The sequence below is a fragment of the Kryptolebias marmoratus genome, linkage group LG2, assembly GCF_001649575.2.
Source record: "Kryptolebias marmoratus isolate JLee-2015 linkage group LG2, ASM164957v2, whole genome shotgun sequence".
Taxonomy (NCBI): domain Eukaryota; kingdom Metazoa; phylum Chordata; class Actinopteri; order Cyprinodontiformes; family Rivulidae; genus Kryptolebias; species Kryptolebias marmoratus.
The window spans coordinates 2190977-2213837 of NC_051431.1; the positions used below are offsets into that span (position 1 = coordinate 2190977).

Below are 22861 nucleotides of genomic sequence, written 5' to 3' on the forward strand. Positions count from 1 at the left end.
GTTTGCTGAAATCTTTGTGGGCAAATGTGAAGCATTAGCGCACATTTTGGCTTCGGTCGCTGCTCCTGCACGCTCCCGGCATTCTGATGTTAACAGGAAGTGACGTCACGTGTCTTCTTCGTGAGTTATTTGGGGTTATTTTGTATTCCACGCTACACAAACCCACAAAGAAGACACTAGACTGCAGAAACGGTGGCGAATTACTTTACAAACAATAAATATTGGGTTCAAGTTGCGGGAAAGTTGTGGTGTTTTGGGCAAAGTTGCAAAAAGTTGCGATTTCGCGGGGTTTGCTTGATTTTGCGTTAACAGTTGCGATCGCAACATCGGGAAATCCTGGAGGGTCTGACTAAGTTTCACCACCTTAAATTAATCTTTCTATTTTCGACATGCATTTTCTTCACAGTGTTAAACTTTAGTCTATTAAGACTTGTTTGACTGGTAAAGTGAGTCTGTTTCTGCTCAGAGTGTTTGTCTCGATCACTTTCAGCTTCTTGGGGAGAGGGTAAAGGGCTTTAACTTTGCGTGAGTGGGTTTTTGTGCCCAGATTGAACCGTCTGTTGTTACGACAGATGGCTGTCTGCTCCTCAGTGTCAGAACATAACGAGCACCATCTCTCCTTACCGTCTCACTCCACTTCTCGTCCTTTTCTCACTTCCACGGCCTGATTTCCTGTCCCTCTGTCTCTTTGACGCTCAGAGACTTTTGTCTCTCGGAGGTTTCTGTCTGTCGTCTGACCTTGGGTTTTAAAAAAAAATAAAAATCTGAACAGATGGAGGGATTTCATCAGATAAATTAAACTTGAAGGGATGCATATCCCTCGCCGCCGTTCATGCCAAAGATTTAAATTCCTTTTATGTGGAGAAATGACATTTATAGTCATTTTAGTTACACCTTAAAAATAACATTATGTGAGATTGTTTTATCTCAAGTAATCTGTTTAGATCTGGAGTATGTGATGTGGATTACTCTGAACTACTCCCACACCAAATTGTAGCTCTGTGTCTGTAAAATCCACTGAGTTATAGCCAAGGTTGATTAGCTGTGACGGCCATTTTGAACTGGATTGACTCTAATTAGTCGTAGATGTACAACCAATAAATACTTCCTGAAAGTTTCTTTAAAAACTGTCTCCTGGTTGATGAGATATTTTGCTAACAGACAGACAGGGTTAAGCAAAGATGCCGCACACTGCGCTGTGCTCAAAGTATCTGCTGCAGATGACTCTCGGCTACTACCACACCAAAATTTAGCTCAATAGCTATAAAACTGGCTGAGTTATATCCTTTTTAATGTTTTCTAAGGTCAGTTGGCGTTGATCTGTTTAGATGTACACCTAATAATTACTTTCTGAAAGTTTCATTAGAATTCTTTCAGTGTTTCCAAAGATATTTAGCTAACAGTGCAGTAATTAAGGTTAAAAAAATACAACTGACTTACTGTAAAAATAGTTTCTGGAACTGGTTGCACAGAAGAGTAAAGTACAAAAATCTTGCCACACAAGAAATTCATACGGAGCGACGTCATTAGATGCACAAGTATGTCGACCAAACGATATCAGCTGGTGCTTGGAATAAAATGCTGAGTCATCGTCGTGCAAGAAATGGTTTAGGTCTTCCGTTTTGACTCTGCTTTCTAAAATATGACGCGCTGTTGGATTGAGGCATTGCACGGACACATTCTTTGTTTTAGCCCTGATTTACCGGGTGATTACAGAAGAACGCAGACAAACGAGAAAGAAAAAGGTGAAAGGAGGCTAACTGAAGGAGGAAACGTGAAGAGATGGTAGATAAACGTGAGCGAGCGGGACGTAACCGTCCTCCTGTCCCAGAGGTCCTGTCGATACGATGCAGAGCCACATGGTTCGATGGGACCGTCACGTGTGAGGACAGACATTTACAGTCGTACACTTAATGAAACTCTGCTTCAAATGTGTTTATTATCATGGCAACATGGAGCCGGGATACTGTCTCTGACAGCGTGTGTGATTATATTCAGCTAAGATCAGAACGGACAGATACATTTCACTCAAAGTATGTAGACAAACGGATCTATGATGGTACCTACAGATAAATTATTCCAAAAAGGAAACCTCAAAACATCATGGCAACAAAGCACAGCAGATTTCAGAGATAAGAATTAATTGGTTGTCATAAATCTTTACCAACTCCCATGGTTTAGATGAACATTTTTATTTCCTCCTCATTTACTGGAATTTATTCTGCCTTTTCTGTACCACAGGACAGGGACATCCGTTGTTTTGGTACGTTTTGTGTTTTATATCCCGACTAGAGAGTCCATTTGTCCCACAGTGAAGCCGTAAAAGTGAGTACCTCACTGGGCCGCGGCGAATGTCATCCTCAAGAGAGTCTCCAAAATGTCTCGAAACGTTTGTTGGGTTCTCAATTTTCTTCAATGGAAACTCACAGTATTGTTGCTGGAATTTTTAACATGTTCAAAAAATTCANGGGGGGGGGGGTCTCTGTTTCTCTGTTTCTCTGTTTGAGTCACAGAGGCTTGGATTCTCGCTGCTTTAGTTTTGAACACAGTCAGAAAAAGTGTGCAACAAATTTCCTTTCAAAATAAGAGCCAAGTCTTTGCAGGCATCTCAAATCTGTCTTGAGCCCATCTCCATTTTGTCACAGGTGTCTCCAACATGTCTTCTTCTTCTTTCGGCTGTTCCGTTTTTAGGGGTCTCAGTGAGTCGTCCTCCTCTGTCTTCTGTGTCCTCTGTCCTCCAGCTCCCTCCATGTCCTCTCTAACTGCATCCATATCTGTCCTCTTTGTCTCTAACATCCTTCTGTCCCTCCTCTGGACATGTCCAAACCGTCTCTAACTTTATCTCCCAGTCCTTCAACCTGTGCTTCTCTGATGTCCTCAGTCCTCATCCTGTCCATCCTCGTCCCTCCCAAGGACAACCTCAACATCTTCAGCTCTGACACTTCCTGTTCTGTCTCTAAACCGTCCAACATGGCCGCTCTCACCACTGTCTTGTACATATCGTGTCCCAACTACAGCCGTATGTTGACACCATAACATTCGAGACAAACACCCAGATCTAAAAACCACACTTATGACAATAAATATTTATTGAAAAACTGCTTTTGTTGCCAAGGTGCCGGGCAACAAAATAATGTGCACGGCCACGAATACAGCTGCGTGGCTCGTGGGTCACAAACACTGAATTAAACGGAAAATTTGATTATTTTCCTGCAATTTTGAGTCTTGAATTAGTCTTTATAACAGTTGAGATAGAACCTAAAGTGATCTGTTGTAATAACTGACCGGCTCGTTATTCACTTCCATATTTGTCTGCGGTAAATAAGTTAAACACAAGTGTTTCACTCACTGCACCGCTGTAATCATTGGAAAACATTTGGAGGAGCAAAGGCACTGTGATCGTGTTGTATTTTTATAATAAAAACTTTTAAAACCTTGAGGAAGGACTTAATAACCTCAGCAAGAGTTGAAAACCTTTAATTTTCTTTCATCCTTCCTGTTTCTACATGTCCCCATTTTTTCTTGTCGGCACCATTTTTGGCTCTTTTCTCTTTTTGGCTCTTCTTCTTGCCTCCCTCCACCACCGGTGTGCCTCCCCCCCCACACACACACACACACCCTGCAGCGAGTTTCAGCGGTCAGCCGGTTTCTATTGACGTTAAACGATTTTGCTCTGCAGCGGCTGCTTTTATACTTAACTCATCTAATGGATCCGTCCCACTTGAACTCTGTGGGTGTTATCTAGAGCGTTATGAAAAGCAGCCTCAGGCCACCAGTCAGGAGCAGGGGGAGGTGTGTGTGTGTGTTTGTTGTTGTAGAAAAATGTTGATCAAAGGGAAGGAAATCGGATGTGAGGCGGGTGAAGAACGCAGAGGCTCATAAGGAAGAAATTAGATGAGATCAGAGAACAACCTTCGGTCAGTGTGTCGACTCTAAAAACAAATAATTCAGAAGTTTTTTAGTCTAGGAAGTAAATAAAACAAGAGGCTGAGCGCTAAATGAAATCAGCTGAAACTCAGTTGTTGTGGTTTAAGTATTTAAAGTTTAGCTAAAAGCTAAACAATGAACCTGAAATGTTTTATTATATAAACGACTAAAGTAACTCAGAAATAGTTAGATTGCAGAAAAGAAGACGAATAAAAATCAGGAAAACAAGACGACAAAAACACACAAACGGAAAAGTTTTTTTTTAATCTTCCTTTCTATAATTCAGAGGAATATTATCAAGACTTTAAAATGTGTTCCTCGGGGTTCCTACGATCCTTGATTATGTTTAAATTGAGTCTAATAAGTTGAATACATTGCTTTAAAAAACTAATTGTATCGCTTTCATTATAAATCTCTCTGTGATATAATGAGTAATTATAATAACATTATTTAAGAAGAATGAAGAAGTGAGTAAAAGTAACACAACTTTAGTTTTTTATCACAAAATAACATCTAACTTGTGAAGAAATGACTACATATGAACTGTTTTAACAACATATTTATTAACCGGCTGCAAATTCATCTTAAAAATTATTCAAAAGTGTCATAAGATGTACAAACCCTAGTTAGCTTCTGTTATTTTTTCTAGCTGTTCTCCGTTTAATTAATTCGACTCAATAAATTAATCTTAACCGTTCGAGGCAGGTAATTTCTTATATTCTTATTAAATCTGCTTAAAGTTGAAGTTAAATACAGAAAACAAAGTTTCTTGAAGTAAATTCTTTACAATAAAAATTCAAACATCCTGCATTTAACTGTAGGAAAACAGAAACTTGCATTTTTAGTCTATTTTAAATTAAGGTTTTATAAAATACTGAAATACTCATCAGAGTTCTGTGATTTATTGTATCTGTTGCAGTTCCTTATCCCACCGCCTGCCTCCCACCTCGCCATCGACCCACAGCATCGCCGGCGCCTCTGGGATCTCCTCCTCGTCCTCCACACCTTCGTCCCGTCTCTCCAGGGGCTCCACCGTGAGGAGCACATTCCACGGGGGGCAGATCCGGGACCGCCGCACCCCCTCCCACACGCCGCTGGCGTCACCCAGCCCGTCGCACGACGCCAGCCCGCTGCCTCACGTCAGGACCCGGGCCACGGCCAACCTGCTCAGCAAACTCACCTCCAAGTTGACCCGCAGGTAAGACGAGGAGCCGGGGAGAGACGTTTATGGTCCGGTGTGCAGCTGGTTGAGTTAAACTTCTACAGAGAGATTAAACTAAAGGTGAACTGGATGCTTTAAATTCTAAAAGACCTTTTTACTTCAGGGTTTGTGGTTCACTCGGATATTTGCAAACATTGTTAAGACTTTTAACTGATCATTTTAGCTGTAAGGTTTCAGTGAAGTAAAAGCATATTTTTTTGTGAAATTAGTGGTTTCTTTGTGTAAGCTAGCCTTGCTGCCTCTCAGTCTCTTCCTTAACCAATACTAACAAACCAGCCTTCCTTAAAAGAAAAGAAAAGTTTAACAAGCTTCAGATTGTAAGACCTGGGTCTAATAGTAGTTTAGTAACTCGCTCAAATTAAAGATGGGATTATTATTATTTATCCAGTCCGATTCCTACCGTCCTGTCGGCTCTAAAAGTTTCAGCCAGAAGGAAATAAAACCTGGAGATAAGAAGATGAAATGTACGTAGATGTAGATTAGATTTACAGAGGAAGAAAACAAGATGGCGCCCTGACGTTTTGACATGACTGTGCAAATTTCTCTTGGTAAATATTTCTACAGATCCCAGTTTGGTCATTCATGACAGCCAACACTCCTTAATCAGTAAAAAAGAAAAAGAATTAAATGTCAATCACCCGCCGCCTTTTATTTCTATTAAACTACATCATCTTTATGTTGAGAAATGACAGTTTAAGATGCTTTTGTTATTTGTTGTGGATTAATCTCAGCTACTACCACACCAGATTTCTGCTCAGTAGCTTTAAAACTGCCAGAGGATTCCTAAGCTCAGTTAACTGTGGCGGCCATCTTGTATTGGGTTGACTCCAAATGTTAATCAGTTGTTAGATCTACATCTAATGTTTACTTTCTGAAAGTTTAATTAAAATCTGTCCAGTGGTTTGTGAGATATTTTGCTAACAAACAGAGTTAAATTTAGCGACTCATGGCTAAGTTTTACGATGCGGCACAGACTTCGGCCTTCGGCGGCGGCTGACACCTGTTCAGGTTTGTTTCCTGATGGATTTAACAGAAACAAACTGTTTGACCCAGGTCTGCTGCTCAGAGGAACGTACTGTTTGTTTCTGATGTTCTGGCTGCTTATTGTTGCTTTGTCTGTTTGTTTGATTCTTTAACAACTTTGGCTTTTTCTCGCCAGTCACCTGCCAATCTTCTGTCCCTTTTTCCCCAGAACTACAGTGCATTCTGTTTAATTTGTTCTCTTCTACCTTCCTATCTGTCTTTCTGTTGTCCCTCTCACTGGCTTTTTCTCTCATTAAATGTCTCTGACTCTTAACTTTTCCTTTTTTCCATTCCTCCCATCTTCACTTCACTGCCTTCTTTCTTCCTCTTGCCTCGTAGGGTCACTCTTGACCCTTCTAAACGTCCGAGCTCAAACAAGTCCGTGTCGGGCTGCACCCTCCCGCAGGGGACAAAAACAGTTAGTAAGTCTTCCTTTCCCGTGTTTTCTGGCTGCATCTGTCTGTCTGACTGTCTGCCTGCCCACCAGTGACCCGTCATCCCCTCCACCCTTCATCTGCAGGTTGGAGTTCAGTCACACAAACCTTTTCCTGAGGTAAAGCTGCTTTACAGGAAGAAATTCAACCAGTGGCTGACTTTCAGTTATTCCTGCAGGCTTTTAGGCTCCAGTGTCAATTTAAAACAACAACAACCAAAAAAAAAAAAAACATCTGAAATAATCAGAAACTGAAGCTGAAGGACTTCTTTTTTTGTTTGTTCCTCCTGGCGGCTGTTAAATCACGTTAATCACGAGTGAAATCATTGAAACCGTAGCTTTAGGATGAAGCTTGAAGCTAAAACTCCAACTCCGAACGAACTGGGACATTGAGAAAATGTAAATAAAAACAGAATGCAGTCATTCGTAAATCTCATAAACCCATATTTTAAGCAAAATGGATCATAGTAAACATGTTAAATGTTTAAACTAAGGAATTCTACAGTTTTTAGATTTTAAAAAAAGGTAATTCTGATTTTGATGGCAGCAACTCGTCTCTTTAAAGTTGCTCCAGATGTTTCTCCTCTTCTTCTCCCATCAGTCCGTAAACATCTGGACCTGAGGTTGTCCCATTCTGTCTGTTGTTCTAAAACCTGGACTAATGCACCCCCATACCATCAGAGAGGCAGGCTGACCTCTTTGGTCCAGAGGAGACACATCTGTTCACATCTGGCTTCTTCTTTGCCTGATAGAGCTTTAAGCAGCATCTGTGGACGGCACGGTGAGCTGTGTTTACAGAACAGAACCAGAACCAGCCTTGACCTTTGACCTCAGAGGTTTCTGCAGATTCTTCAGATCTGTTGATGATTTTAGGACCTGGAGATGAAATTATTCCTGTTTTCAGACAGTTTCTCTCAGCCTGGTGAACCTCTGCCCATCTTTCCTTCTTTAGATTCAGCCTCTAAATCCTCTTTTTATCTCCACTCCTCTCACTGACCTGCTGACAATTAACCTCATTAGTTACTAAAAGCTCCTCCAGATGTTTCTCATTCGTCCCGCTCACTTTTACAGCCTTTTGTTGCCTCTGGAACAACTTTTTTAAGATGTGTTGCTGCCATTAAATACTAAACTACCTTCTTTTTTTTCCCTGAAAAAGGCACAACTTCTTAGTTTATATATTCGATATGTTTAATATGTTCCATTGTGAATAAAATATGGTTTAATGAGGGGGGAAAACAAACTATTTTATTCCATTTTAATTACCATGTTTTTATTAATGGGAAGTGAAATCTACATATGACGGTCATATTTTTGCTTCTCCTTCATACTTTATAACCAGCTTTATTTTAATATTCTTAAAGTACATTTAACTTAATTATATTCTGTATGTTTATAGTTGATCTTTATAAAAACAGCTGTGATCTGGTTTATTAATAATACTTCACATAAATTCACAAATGTTTATTTATAGGATTATTTGGGTGTAATCTGTTCGATGTAAAACTGTGGGCCACTTTCAGATTGTTTCCTGCTGTAGGACAGCTTCACCTCAGAGCTGCACGTTTGTGTTTCTTAAACTCTGACGAGCGGCTGTCTGCCCGAGTGTCTCGTCTCTTTGGACTGTTTGTGTCTCCGCTGGCTCGGCTGGCTCGGCTTTTTACCGCAGAGCTCATTAGAGGCTGACGCCGCGCCACTTCCTGCTTCCAGCCAATCACAGCAGTCCTGGAAAAGTTAGTTTGTTGTCTGGTTTTCTGTGTAACTTTGTTCAGATGTGCGTCAGTCTGTATATCCTGTAAAGTATGTAAGTTTTAATGCAACTCGACTGCAGTCGTCTGAGTGATTTAATCAGGTAACAAAACAGCAAAACAATTCAGACATCAGGACAGGCGCTGTTATTACAAGACAGAAATAAGGCGTAAAGAGTGAAGAGAAGTAATTAAAACTACAGCTGCTTTTTTTTATATTTATAGATGTAGTTTTAGCTTCAACGTGCAAACGCTTCATTTTTCATGAACAAAAAAGCCAAACGTGAGTTTTCATTTCAAATTGAATTGGTCGACGGTTCACGTAAGTTTTGGCGTCACGTTTTCTGAAATCGGAGAAGAAAACTTCTCATTTTGTCGCAGAAATGGCAGCAGGGAGGCGTCCAGGCCAAAGTTTAGATTTACCGAAGTTAACAGGAAACAAACAAATAAAATAAACCGGATTAAATTAAGATTGAAGACGTCTCGACCGCTTTAAGTAAGTCACAGTTTAGTTTTTCACTGTTTTCAAAACAAATAATCAATATTAAAATCACTTGTTTGAAATGCAGAGAAAATGTGTTTTTAGACAGAAAAATGTGAATATGAAGGAGCTTAAAGCTGCATTTGGTGTAGGTTAGTCTGGTTATGACACAGCCTGACAGAAACCTTATGGGGTCAGCAGATTTCAGAAGGCCTAAATAACTTTTCACAGATTTCAGCGAAGAGCCCACAGCTTCTGTTTGAGCTCTCTGCAGGAGCTCAGTCAGCCAACATCACTGCTGTTTTAAATCAGGATTAATTTTATAAGCAGGATTTAAACAACTCTCCTTCAACATACCTGATCAGCTGCTGCTTCCTGTCTCTGTTCTGTCTTTCTACTCTGGTTTCCTTTTAATTTTATTAACTTTTAGTCTCTCTCCCCCACGCTGTCGGTGCGCAAACTGTATATTTTTTAGAATTAGTCGTCTCTTCACACCCACAAAACACTTTGCTTTAGGCTTCCTGTTTCATTATTTTAATAAGTTTTGATTACTAAAGAATTCTTGGCATTTGTCTGCAGGTTTTTAATTATTAAAAGTTTTATTATTTGGCCTTAATAGTCAATAATGTTCTTATTTCTAGCTTCATAATGTAAAGAGTTTAATTATCAGGTCGTTAAGGCTTCAGAAAGAATTTATCTCCATGTTGTAGCTGCAGATATTTAATAAAAGTTATAAAAACAAGCTGGAACAGTTACGGAGCAAGAGACCTGAATTCACCTGAGAACAGATCATTAAAGCACATGAGCTGAAACATTTTTAAATTGGGCAAAGGCAGGGTTAATATCAAAAAAATTAACTTTTAGAATAATAAACATTTTCATGTGAGACAAGTTTCCAGGAGTAGTGACCAGCGCCCCCTGGTGACCACTTATTGGAACACGTTTTAGCATTTATTTTTAAATCCTGTAACTAAAAAGAGACATTTTTTGCACCGTGATCGATAAAAGACGTGCAGAGATTTTAGATGTTAAATTAAAAATGGATGCTGAAAATAAAACCCTGAAGTTTTGTTTCCATACAGGAGAAAAAGGAAAAAACTAAGATGCGTCATAATTTATCCACTCATTTAAAATGTTATTTACAGGAGCATAAATTTGTCTGATCTTCATTAAAATATGTTTTAAAAGAAAAGCTTATGTTTTAGTTTTATTCTGTAGTTTAGAAAAGAAGAACAATCACTCACAAACTTATTTAATGAGATTTAAAACTGGCCTTTTCACACTTTTGGACATTTTTAGACCCATGTTTGTCCACATCTGTCCCTCTCACGTGTCGGTGTCTCATCCAGTGAGTTCAGGCCGATGAAGACGTTCTGTGTCCTAACGTCTTCATCGAAATGTCTCAGGGAGGGTTTGTGTTGGACCGCGACCGTCTGGTTGATTCCTAACAGACTCTTTTCTCTTCCTCTTGAGGGTCACAGACGAACCTGAGAGAATCAGCAGATCTCCGGTCACAAGGTGAGTCCGTTTGCTTTTTAACGACACCAACAAACCTCCAACACATTAATAAACTAAATAATTACCTAAAAACGACGACATGTGAGCCGCTCAAAGGCGTGTTTCAGAGAGACGGACTGGATATCAGCTGTTACACTTCCTAAAGCAAATACACCTAGAAGTTTATGATAAATACTTTTTATCGACATGTAGTCCTGTGCACATAATTCAGGGAGCATGAAGTTAAAAATGTTATAATTAGTTTAAAAACAGCACCAGATCTCAGAGGCAGTTTTAAAAAAGAAAATTGTAATTTTAGATTATTTTACAGACCTGAGGCAGCGTTTTGTGGAGATGATGGAGTTTTAGGGACACTTATTTGTTTTTATTTTGAGATTAAAGTCAAAATGTTGGGATTAAAGTGGCAACATTGACATAAAAATTAATATTGCTATAAAAAAATCAACTTTCAAAGTAAAACCAAAAGAAGTGAACCACATTTTGCTTCTGAAAATGACTGTATTTGTTGTTTTTTTGGGGTTTTTTATTATTATTTGAGCGTTATGAGTGCGCCTCCCGCTCGTTTCAATCCTTCACAATAAGAGTCTCAAACCCTGAGTGACTCCTCAATATGCTCAGAATTCCTGATGGTCGAGGCTGCAGTGTTTGTTCTACTAAAGAACAGTAATTTAACTTCTTTTCAGAAGTTTAGAGGGAGTTTTTCTCAGGTCAACACTCAGCGTTTGTGTTTGAGACTCTTATTGTGAAGGACTGAAGCGAGTTCTGTGGGTTCTGCTGCAGAGGGATCAATAAACTGCACCTTGGACTGCTTCAGCTCTGTCATTCTGTAGGTAAACCACTAAAAGTGCACCCAGAAGCCTCAGATACAATAATTACGTTTGGGTTTTGGAGCTCAGCAGGGTTCACTTCCTCCAGTTTAGTCTTCAAAGACGATTTTTTATTTTAAACATTGTGACTTTTTTCTGTCAGTAATCCTGACACTGATTTCAAAACAAAACAAAAACCCTTCCTGAGTGGCGGCGGTACTCTCTTATCTGTCAGATTACTTGTTCTCATTTAGCTGAAATCGTTTTTCTATGACTCCAGTTTGGGGCTTGAAGTTGTAGTGACTAAATGTTTATCATGGAGCACCTTTTAAACCAAACTTACAACGAAAATAAACCGTAAAATTACAAAATGATTTGAAATATAGTCTAAATAATGGAACTATCAGGGACTGATTTAAGTGATAATAAAGATTTTGTCTCCAAGCCGGAGGAACAGCGTTGTTCAGGTAGAAGAAGAAACACGGAGACAGTCGCAGAATGAAGCAGTTTAATCAAATATGATGTAATAATTGTTTTTGCAGCTGTTTTCTGTGGAAAGCTGCTGCATCCTCGGTCCATTTTTCTGCTGATTGTGTCCCAACGTGTTCAGAGCAAAGATGTGTAAAAAGAAAAAGCTCAAAAAGACGGGAGGCAGTGATTTTAACTGATTTAGTTTCCAAACATTTCCAGCACAGAAAAGACACGGAGGCCTGAGGATTATTTTTTAATTAATGTGTTTTTTTGTTGTTTTTCACAACTAGCTGTGAGGAATATTCTGCTTTTTGTGCCATCCTCGTCTGAACTCTTCAGATCGGCTCTTATTGTGTCTCAGAGTAAAAAACAAACATCTGAAGCTGCATAAATCCACTTAAAACGCCAGAAGAAGAAGCGCCTGCATCTCCTGTTCTCTGTAATCTTTGTAGGTTATTAATCTGAGTTTACAGATGTGTTATTAAAGATTTCATGTCGTCCCTCTCAGCTTCAGCTGCTCCTGTCCAATCTCAGGTTAAAAGCAGCAGGTAAAGCAGCATCAGGCTAACGTTAGCGTCTTTTAGGCTGTGGTGTGGCTGTAGAGCAGGGGTGTCCAACCCTGGTCCTCAGGGCCACCATCCTGCATGTTTTCCTTGTTTCTCTGCTCCAACACACCTGATCTGAATCAATGGGTGATTAACAGGCTTCTGCAGAACATGAAGAGGTGATTTAACCTCTGAATCAGGTGTGTTGGAGCAGAGAAACAAGGAAAACATGCAGGATGGTGGCCCTGAGGACCAGGATTGGAGACCCCTGCTGTAGAGTCTCCGTCCGACTCCTTGTTGTAGATGATGAACACCTGCAGGCCTGATGTTTGGTGTTATTGTATAAAAACTGTTTAAGGAGCTACATTTATAGCAAATTTCAAACTGTAGTCAAGATTTCCTGCGTTTATGTGTATTTTGTTTTACTAGAATGTGTTTTCTAAATGACGTAGAAGCAGTAACGGGTTTAATTTGCTTTTAAATCTCTTCAGTTGTTTGACTTGAAAATACAGATTTCTTCATTCAAAAGAAAAGTAGGAAATCAGATTTTATATTCCTGATATTAACTATTTGTCTTCCTCCCCTCCCTTTCGCCTAAACACTCATTCATTCACTTTTCTGCATCTTCCTCCCCTTCATTTAACCCTTCTCCCCCGCCCTCACCCCTTTGTCTTCATCCCTCCGATGTCTCACGTCAACCTCGCCTCGCATCGCTCCTCCTCCAGTCGCCATCTACCTGGGCATCAAAAAGCGGTCGAGCCCCGGACCCCCCGATGCGGATGGGATGTGAGGGTGCGGAGCCCCCGAGACCCGGCCGAGGTGGTGCTGGCGCTGCGCGAGGCGGCGCAGGGCTGCGGCTGCCAGGTCCACCTGGCCGGGCCTTTCCTCCTCTCCTGCACCCACGGAGCTGCCGGCGCCCGAGTGGCCTTCGAGGCCGAGGTCTGCCAGCTGCCCAGCGGGCCGGGCCACACCAGCGGCGTGAAGTTCAAGCGCCTGTGGGGGGCGCCGTTAGCCTTCAGAGACATTGCTGCCAAAGTGTCCAAGGAGCTGGAGGTTTGAGAGCAACCGGGGGTGGGGCAGGCGGAGGGTTAACGAGGAGGAAGAACAGAAACCCACTCCTCTTCCTCATGCCTCACCTCCACCTGAAACCTTCAGCTTTCCACAACCTCCAGGCTTACGATGACCTTTGACTTCCGAGCTGTCAGTGACCTTTGAACCCTGCTTAGCACCTGCTGCCACCTAGTTTTTGAGGCCATGGAGTCCATTTTTGTTTTGTTTTTTTCCCATAGGATTGAATTTTGGGCTGATGTGGATGTTGTTGCAGATGATGATGGAGAGTGAGAGTTTGTTGTTATTTCTGTCGTTTGTCATCATTCCTTTTTAAAGAGCTGCTATTTAAAGAATTTTTTTATTATTATTATTTTTGTGGGTTTTTTTTTTCTTTAGTGCTTTTAAAACAGATAAATATTGACAGCCGTTGTCAATATTGGAAACGTGTCGCATTCAGACCTCCGGCCTCTAGAGGGAGACATGCAGAAATGCAGAGACAAAACAAACAGAATGAAGCGAAACTACGTTAATCTTTCTGCTCAGTTGTTTTTAGCATTCCTGTAAAAATGCTGACGAAATGAGACTGTAGCTTCAGACGGCGTGGATTATAGTTAAAAGAAATCACATCATCTCTCAGAAGGCCTCATATTTACTGTAAGCAGGTTTTAATCCAATTAAACTGTTTTTTTACCTGAATAAGGCCTTTAGAAAGGATATTAAGATGCCATGCAAAAAGAAAACAACAAAGATAAAGATCATTTTTTATCAGATGTGGGGCCATTTTACTCTGTTTTACAAAAACAAAACAAATTTTCTTCAGTATTCCTAAGAAAAAGGCCTTTACTTCCTGTTTTTACGCATTTGTCCTGTTTTCCCAACAGTGGAACGTTAATAAAGTTTTAGTTTGTTTAGTTGTTTTAAGTTTTTCAGTCTAAAATCTTTGCCGTCATGCTTTAATTCTGGTTCTTCTTGTGTCAGCACTTTGTTCTCGATCGCAAACCGTCTGAAGCCATTCTTGTTTTTCTCCACTTGGGTGCAATTCAGCCACAAAGCCAGTAATTAAAACTTAACGAGACTCCTTAATGGATTTTTTTTTTTTTTCATTTTATTTCGATACGATCAGTTTTTCCCACTGTATTGCAATTTATTTACAGTTTCTTTCCAAGATAATAATTACATTTTGAATGCTTTTCCATGCAACAGTGACATCTTGGTCCCGTTCACACCCAGCACTTAAATCTTTTAGCGTGACTCGATTGCAAGCGTTCACACCTGGCACTAAAAGGCGGATGTCCTTCACTCGCTCTGAACGCAGACGTGCATCTGACTTTATCATTTTGTCACTGAGACGGTCTCATTTATGTGGACCTAACAGACACGATATAAGAGAAATAAAGAAGCGTCACAGAAGTTAGCATTAGAGCAAAAAGTGAAGATTTTAACTCATAAAAGTCCACCACAGTGAGCAGACAGCCGTCAGCTGTTTTCTGCTCAGTTTAACATGAGCTCTGTGTTTATTTAGCTAAATATGACGCAGCTCAGACTTGTTTTGTGTCTGACCTTCAGTGACCACAGCAAGTCCTAAAACAACCAGAGCAAAACTCAACATGCAAACCGACGTGTTACAACTTAAAGCCACATCTTCAAAAAGGATCCGTTAACTTTTAATCAGCCGGCAGCTGAAGAAACGGCGTGGGGTAGCGTCAGTCGAGCAGGAGGTCCGACAGCTTGGCTCGGGACGGATTGTGTTCAGACTAAAAGAGGGTCCAGGCCGTCTGAGTGAACGGTGTTTCAGCGTAATAATCCGATCGCATAAATTCAAGCTTCCACTCTGGATGTGCCATTTCCTTTCACTGATGCCACCATCTGAAGACCTTTTTATTCATGGGTTTTTCAGTCTGTCCGGTGGAGCGGTTGGTTTATTTGTGCTTTTCACAAACAAACTGTAGACTTTTTCTTTCTGTTGACCAACCAGGTTGAAGCACTGCTAAAAAAAAAAAAGACTGTTGACCAACCAGATGTTGCCGTAACGGTTTATGACTGTTATCCAATCAGATCAGCGGTTTAAAGTCTGCAGCTTTGATGAGCCACAGGTTTGAGATGCTTTCTTTGCTTTTAAAAAAAAAAAAAAAACTCTAAATTATAGTCCTCTAAATGCTCCGTGTTCCTACAGGGAGATAAAAATCTAAAGCTTGTGATATTCTAAAAAAAAAAAAAAACAAGTAGGAAAAGAAAGATGGGTCTGATCTTTACTGCAGGTTTTATGTTTCATGGGAGATTTCAGGTGTCTGAATATGTAAAGCTGTGATTTAGGGCTAGTTACACAACTTGTTTTTGTTTACGACTCGGCCTCGCCGCCTGAGGATGTTCTTCTGCTTTAAGGCTGCAGGTCTGTTGTGTTTAAATCCAACGTATGGGCTGAAAATAAAAAAAAAAAACAACCGATCGACCTGCAATCCTGCATGTCTCCTAGGAAATGATGTGTGACGCAAAAATAAAGACCTTCAACCTTATTTACATCCTGTCTTTTTTTGTTTCTTTATCAAGTGTTGAAGAGCTGCACACCTAACTCGAGCTGTTTCTGATGAAGAAAAACATCAACAAGATGATGTGATTGTTACATGGGGCTTTGTTTAATAGTCCAGTTATATTTTACAACCAAAAAAAAAAATTTCCCTTGGTGCGAATACATAGCCACGACCAGACTATGCATGGATTGATCCCAGGATGTTACAGAGAAGATGGGAGGATGTCAGGAGAAATTAGATGGATGAAAGAAAAGGAAACAGAAGTAAGACATGGAGGAAGGAGCAGAAAGAAAAGTGGAGTGTCTTTTGATGGAAAGAAGGAAGCAGAGAGTAGCCGTTTGGCCGAAACCAGTAAAATAACTTTACAACGAGGCTACGTGTTCGTTTTTCTTATAAAATAAAAAAATAACAAACGCAGACAGTCATTCAGTCATGGGTTGTCTGTCCACTTCACTTCTGAGCGGGGATCATGCCATCGATGGACTCTCCCTTCTCCAGCTTCTTCTCCATCTCCACCATCAGCTTGACGCCGTCGACCACCAGCTGCACCTGGTCCACCTCGGAGGAGCCCAGACGGTCAGCGTTGGAGATGTCGAACACGCCACCCACGGAGGCTGTGTCCACGCCGCCTGGAGGCAACGGGAGAGGGTGAAACCTGCAGTCATGGACCTTAAAGGTCTAGATAGGCGCTGGGATCTGACGTACCTGTGCCACGTTTCTGCAGACGCAGCCTGGTCAGGATCTCCTCAAACTTGGCGTGTGTGCTGAGCTTGGGCAGCTTGACGTGCACGCCGCCGCGCAGGCCGGTTCCCAGGTTGGAGGGGCAGGTCAGGATGTAGCCCAGATGCTCGTTCCACATGAAGCCGTGGTTGTGCTTCTTGAAGATCTCCTCAATCTGCCCAGGGGTGAGTGAACTGAAGTAAGTCCTGGATAATGGCTGCAGCATCGAATAAAGAGGGCGTTTTTTTCTGCGTGTTACCTTCTGCAGGCCGACGCAGAAGCGTCTGAAGACCTCCTTCATGTTGCCGCCCTTCTGCATGGAGATGACGCGCAGGTGGTCCTCCTCGTTCACCCAGACCAGGAAGGTCTTGTTGTCGTTGTGCCTGGGGGAGGAAAATCCAGAAATTACGTTTCCTGTGAAAATGCTGAGTGCAGAAAAAGCTGTAATTGAACTGGTTACACTTTAAGAAGCAGAACACTGGCTAAAAGCTGCAAAAATGTAGCTAAAAGGTTGGATAAAACGGTTCAAATGACGAGCTAAAAGCTAAAGTAGCAAAAGCCTAATTAAGTAGAAAAAGGCTGGAAGTTAAAAGTAGCAAAAAAACCCAAAGCAGATTACAAGAAGAAGAACCAGATGAAGGTTTAAAATAAAAAAGATTTCATTACATTTAAATGCTGCAGAGACATTTGGGGACCTTTTGACCTTTAACAACAGATCTCCCTTTCTGTCTGTCCTTCTCACCAGATGCCTCTGGCGTCTGGCCAGTCGCGGGCCATGCCGGCGCAGGTCAGCAGGGGGGACACCGGCTTGTCAAACAGGAAGTGATCAGCAATCAGCTGCTCCTGCTCGGCGTCGGTCATGCCGCCCAGGGGGTAGTACTTTCCCTTGAACTCACCTTCCAGGCTGGCCAGAGCTGAGAGGCAAATAAAATAAATTAAAAATAAGATAAAGAGGTAACTAAAAGGCAAACGACGAGTCAGTATTTAATCTGACGCTCACCCTCGATGGACAGCTTCTCAATGCCTCTACGCTCGCCGCGGCTGTTGTGGGGGGGCAGGGTGAAGCCCTTGATGCTGCGGCCGGTACGCACGCGGCTGGACAGCACGTAGTTGGGGTCCAGGTCGTCACCACCCTGATGGCGAAACAAATTTTCTCCTTTGATTCCACCCGTTTTGTGCAGTTTTAAAGAAGGCTGGAGAAACTGACCTCTTAAAGTGATGGATATTTTAGCCATAATTGTTATTAGAAGTATAAACAGTTGTTATAAATGAATAAAAGCATGATTTTTCTTTTTGTTTAGGCTGTTTGTGTCGTAATTCTTTCATTGTTTAAAGGCACTCCTTGCAAACTATAAAATCAAACTTGAAATATATCAAATGATGCGGTTTGAAGGAGTTCCCTCCTGTAGTTTCCCAGATATTCTGAAATGCAGGTGTGCACTCAGTGTAAACAAAACCCTTTAAATGCATCAGAACTGTCTGATTTATCAGTCTCAAACAGATCTGCCTTGGAACGTGGTATTATTGACCGTTTTCTGTCACTTCGGTTGTTTCCGTAGGTAAATAAACGCCTGCTGTAGCTGGCAGCTGGTCACAAAGTTGGCTTACAACTTTTTAATTTAAGAACACATTAACCATCAATGTGAGGACAAAAACTGAGTGGATTTAGTTTCTTTATGACAGCGCAACAAGTACCTTTAATTGGCTTATTAGCAATGCTAACACACTTTAACCATCATAAGTGTCTGCTGTTGTTGAGTTCAAAATGTTTAGGAACCACCGGACTAAACTATTAGCATCGTTCTAAAAACTGAAAGGAGCTAAAAGCTGATAGTTGCAAATAATTTATTGTTATTTAATGGTTCATAAGTTGAAACGTTTGGGAACCACCTGCTCCATCATGCATGTCTTGGCTCCTCACCTTCAGGTTCTCGAAGTTCAGGTCGGTCTTGTGCTTGTCGGTGGGCTTGTATCCGCCGTGACGGTCGGAGATGACTGGGTCGAGCAGATCCTTGAAGACCTCGTAGGTCTCCTCGTCACCAGCCACACAGCCCACGGTCATGATGAAGGGGTGACCTTAGAGACAAGGAGGAGGAGGAGGAGGAGGAGAAGGTAAGGCTGCAGTTCAGCTCAGCTGGAAATGATGGTAACCCATATCTGCTGGGGGTTGTTTCCATGGTGACCACTTCCTTCTTCTTACCAGGGTTGTCCACACCAGTCTGGATGACGTCATCCAGGGTGAAGCCGCTGGGGGTGGACTTTCCCCTCAGCTTGTCGTAGATCTCCTTGGTCAGCGCCTGCAGCAGGTGACACAAAAGCATGTTAGCTCTCAGGAAATACAAAAACTGTGTCCTAAATGCAACAAACGCGCTGGTTTGTACCTTGGCCATGTGGTTGTTGTGCAGAGAGAGATCGGGGAACTCCTCATCAGCAGTGAACTTCATTTTGTAGTCGTTGTGGCAGTTCTTCGTCATGGCTGCGGTTTTTACTTTGCCTGAGGAAAAACAAAAACATCTGAGTTAAACGTGTAATTTAAATGCATTCGTTTGTAAACTGAAACAATAAAACAGAGTTTCTTTCTGTATCTGTGAGTCCATAAGTTATCCTGTCTCACCACCTGTCCCCCCGGTCACAGCTCAGATTATTAATAGCCTGACTGCACCCCCACCAACTCTGCAAAGTATTTTCAGCTCACTATGATAAATGATTTTCACTCCAACCAGCCTAATCTAGAATTACTCTGAGCTTTTAGTAAAGATTCTTGTTATTTTTGCACGTTTTTGCTTCAAAACTGATCATTCTTCAGTGTAAAAAGTACTTAAAAACAGCTTTTTTAAATGCTAAATTGGACTGAACAGCACTAAAGCTGCAGAATTCTACAATTTACTTCAGAATAAACTTTGCCATCGTTCCTAATCTAAGCGTTTTGGTGAGGTTGGTCCGTTATGAAACCTGGTACACCTAAAGGTCATCGTTTGCGTGCCTCACAGATGCCTCCACGTCTAAATCAAGCTCTCCTGAAGCTATTCGAAGACACGCCTCGGGTCTGTTCTGCAGGCGTCAGCAACAACTGACAGATAGCCACAACTGTTCGAGTGACACAGCTGCGTGCTGAACTACACGTCCAAAAAACTCACAAAAAAAGGCAACATTTCAGGGCAACAGGTTGCTCAAACAGAAGAGTCCGTATACGACATGCCACCATGCAAAATGAGAGAAATCCAAAACATTATTTGAAGAAAAAATTGAATTTTTACTGCTCAGAATTCATGAAAGGCATGAAATCTTTAATGAATATATATATTTGTGGTTGTTTTTTTCATGAGAAGCTTTTGTTTAAACATAAAAAAAAAATCTCATTATATTTCCACTGAATCATTAAAATCTCTTTTTTTTACCTGCTTAGGAGAAAAGAAAGTAGTAACAGATCCCGGGATCAGATCCTGTCCACCTAATGTAGGGGTTGCCCAGCTCTGACAGGTGATGGACTTTAGCTTTTATACCCAGATCTTTGTCCCTATTGGACGCCTGGGCCTGGGGTCCCCTCGTGTGATTGGTCACGGGGGGTTTTCTGCGCCCAGACGGGTTTCTAAAAGGCAAGAACGAACGTCACACAACGCTGGAGAAGAGAGAGACAAGGCAACAGCTGCAGCCGCCCGGTCCAACCTTTCACCTTCTCACAGCAGAGAACGTTGTAGAAAAACACAATTACTTCATTAATTAGATGTAACTGAGGTGATATAAAGTTCACATGTAGGCACTGACTGATGATTTGAGCTTCCACAGACTCTGAAAACATAGAATAAGGTCCCATTCCCATGCAAACCTACTAATATACACAATGAATATGATCTTTTTTCAGCTCGCTCCACCTTTATGACCCTCAGTTCTCACCTCAACCTTTACAGGAGGAAACAAAGAGACAGAGATGCTCTTTCCTGCCAGGATGCTGAAGCCTGAATGACTTGACTGAAAAAGCTGAAACTGAAGCAGAATGCTACAGCTAAATGCTAAAAGTAGCATAAAAAGACAAAAACAGATTTTAATGTTTTTGAAAGAACTGAAAAGATCTCAGTTTATAAATAAGGTAATAAGTCACAGCACCCGTCTCCTGGATGGGCTGAACGGTTTGATATATTAGCACAAAGTATGCAAAAAACAGAAAAATATAAAACAGGACAATAACAAGAACTGATATGAGCAGATAACCTTTGTTATAAACTAATGTTATTGAAAGTTTTGTGTTTCCTTCAAGGCTGAAGTTTTTACCCTGATTTCACGGCTCAGCTGGTGGATCTGACTGTTTGGAGACTTGGTGTGTGTTTGTTTGTTTGTGTGTCGACTCTCTGCTGCGAGTTTCATTCGTGTCCCCTGAGAATCAGAGAATCAGAGCTCCTGCCGTTCAGTCTGTCGTCGCTTTGAGGAGTTCAGATGATCACTTTGGCAGAGAACAGGTTAGATTACAGATGGACGGCCTCCTCGGCAACAAATTTCGAGAATAAGTTCTGTGTTGTGCACAGTGACAGCCTGTCCAAACTCGAAACATCCGGCAAGTCAGTGGAGAGAAACTTTCCTTTTGTATAAAACTGTGGGAACTTTTTAGTGTCATGTTTGTATTTCCTCCAAGGCCATAAGAGCCGTTCGGTTTGGGTTCACTGGCTGTTATACGCTCTTCATTTCCCCACACCTGAAATGTGATCCACCTCAGATGGAGAATAACTTACCCACATCATGTGACGGAGCAAAAATAAGGGGCGGGGCTAAGAGATGCTGTCAGGCGTCTCATATTACACTGATTGAAGGTTTTTATAATGCTTTAGTGCTTTTATGTTTCTGTATTTATACACAACCACCAGCAGCAGCATCTATATCTTTTTTAATTTAAATAAATAACCAGCCATGAGTACAAAATACTACAAATAATGAATTTTGGTTGTTTTACTTTTTTTGCATGGGTTCCTTCAGTCTTTTCCCTGATTAATTTATGGGGTTTTTTTTGTTTTCTGCTCCCTTATCAGACTCTGATTTCCAATCATCACTTGTCTCATTTGCTTCTGTTATATCTGGCCTTTTTTTCAGTTACTTGTCATTTCTTCATCATTTCTGAGCCTGTTCTGCCCTTGTTTTCTCAGTTATCTCTGCTTGTTTCAGTTTAGTTTGTTTAGAAAGAAACAGACTTGATCTGGTTCCTCCACCTGTCTTCCTGTTTACCTTCATTTGGGTCCTTTTCCACGACAACATATAAAAAAACTCAGTATGGTTTAACCTAATGTACAGCTCAAACACCAGCTGGCCTTGGTGTCTGAAGATCTGATACCAAGAAATCAGTCGTGGATTTCTTTAAGTCCTGTAAGTTTTGAGTTGGAGCCTCCATGGAACAGACTTCTTCGTTCTGCACGTCCCACAGACACTGGATTAGACCAAGTCAACATGTCAAACAAACCTTTCTTGATCTGTTTTTGTAAGGTAGCAGGGTACATTATCATGCAGAAACAGGCTTTTACCTTGGCTGTTAAGAGGTGATACAGTGGTTGCTCGTGCATTGTTCCACAGTTTTCTTTACGGAGGTTCTTGTCTACACACCAGGAACATCTCAGAGAAGCTGCAGCTGTGGAGACACAACAACCAGCTGTCTTGCAATCCCACTTATCAACGTCTTCCAACTCATTATCTTCAAAGACTGAGTACTTGCCAATGTTTTTCACTTAACTTGTTGATGGACCAAACTACATCCCTTTTATTGTTTTCACTGCATCACGGTAGGGTTCAGATGTACGAGATTCAAAGATTCTTGTATTTTTATTGACTTTGGCTTGAGTGAGTGTCCATTAAACCCTGGTGTAATATGAGGCTAAAAGGGCCAGTGATGTGAACGTTTCACCATCCTGAGCTTATCTATATCAATGATTCCCAAAGTTGGGGTCTGGACCCCAGTGTGGGTCACTCAACACCAAGTACGGGTCCTTAATTAACCTCCAGACATCAACTTACATTAAAAAGCTTTGCTTTTATGCTATGTTTGCACCATAATTGTTACAAAAACTTGAACTACAAGTCCACAAATTGATTTTAAAAATAGCATAATGGATGTTAAAACTGTTTGTGTTGCCATTATGTCCTTATTTAAGAATCAATAGCATTTTTGGATGTTTAAACAGCCAACAGATGGGGTCACACACATTTGTCACTGTTATTTTATGGGTTTGAAGCTGAAAAGTTTGGGAACCACTGCTCTATATGACCATTTCAGAGCTCTAATTCTTCTACCTTTGCCTATTACTACTTTCTGTGAACACAATATCTTTTGGAAATCTTATAATTACACGTTACGCCGATGACAGTCTGTTTTATATATCAGGTAACTGCTCCTAGTTTATGGACAAACTGTGTTT

The 22861-nt window shown here is 41.2% G+C and overlaps 2 protein-coding genes across 9 annotated transcripts in view; one reads left to right on the top strand and one right to left on the bottom strand.

Annotated features, from left to right (window-relative positions):
• The window catches only part of mark4 (microtubule affinity regulating kinase 4), a 63730-nt gene extending 47728 nt beyond the window's left edge, over positions 1-16002 (top strand). For 3 of the 8 annotated variants that reach the window (XM_037982032.1, XM_017436275.3, XM_025010594.2), the window contains exons 15-18: positions 4847-5125; positions 6512-6594; positions 10313-10349; positions 12897-16002. In XM_037982032.1, the coding sequence (XP_037837960.1) occupies positions 4847-5125; positions 6512-6594; positions 10313-10349; positions 12897-13230 (733 nt within the window). In that variant the 3' untranslated portion in view covers positions 13231-16002. The other 5 variants (XM_017436282.3, XM_017436277.3, XM_017436276.3 and 2 more) reach the window with 5 other exon arrangements.
• ckmb (creatine kinase, muscle b) lies at positions 15833-20015 on the bottom strand. Its single transcript, XM_017436283.3, has 9 exons — positions 19868-20015; positions 18851-18963; positions 18670-18766; positions 18391-18545; positions 17470-17602; positions 17212-17383; positions 16729-16852; positions 16455-16644; positions 15833-16378 (listed from the first exon to the last, which is right to left on the bottom strand). Exons 2-9 carry the CDS (start codon positions 18941-18943, stop codon positions 16200-16202), a joined length of 1143 nt encoding a protein of 380 aa, XP_017291772.1. The 5' UTR covers positions 18944-18963; positions 19868-20015; the 3' UTR covers positions 15833-16199.
• Positions 20016-22861: the final 2846 nt, after the last annotated feature.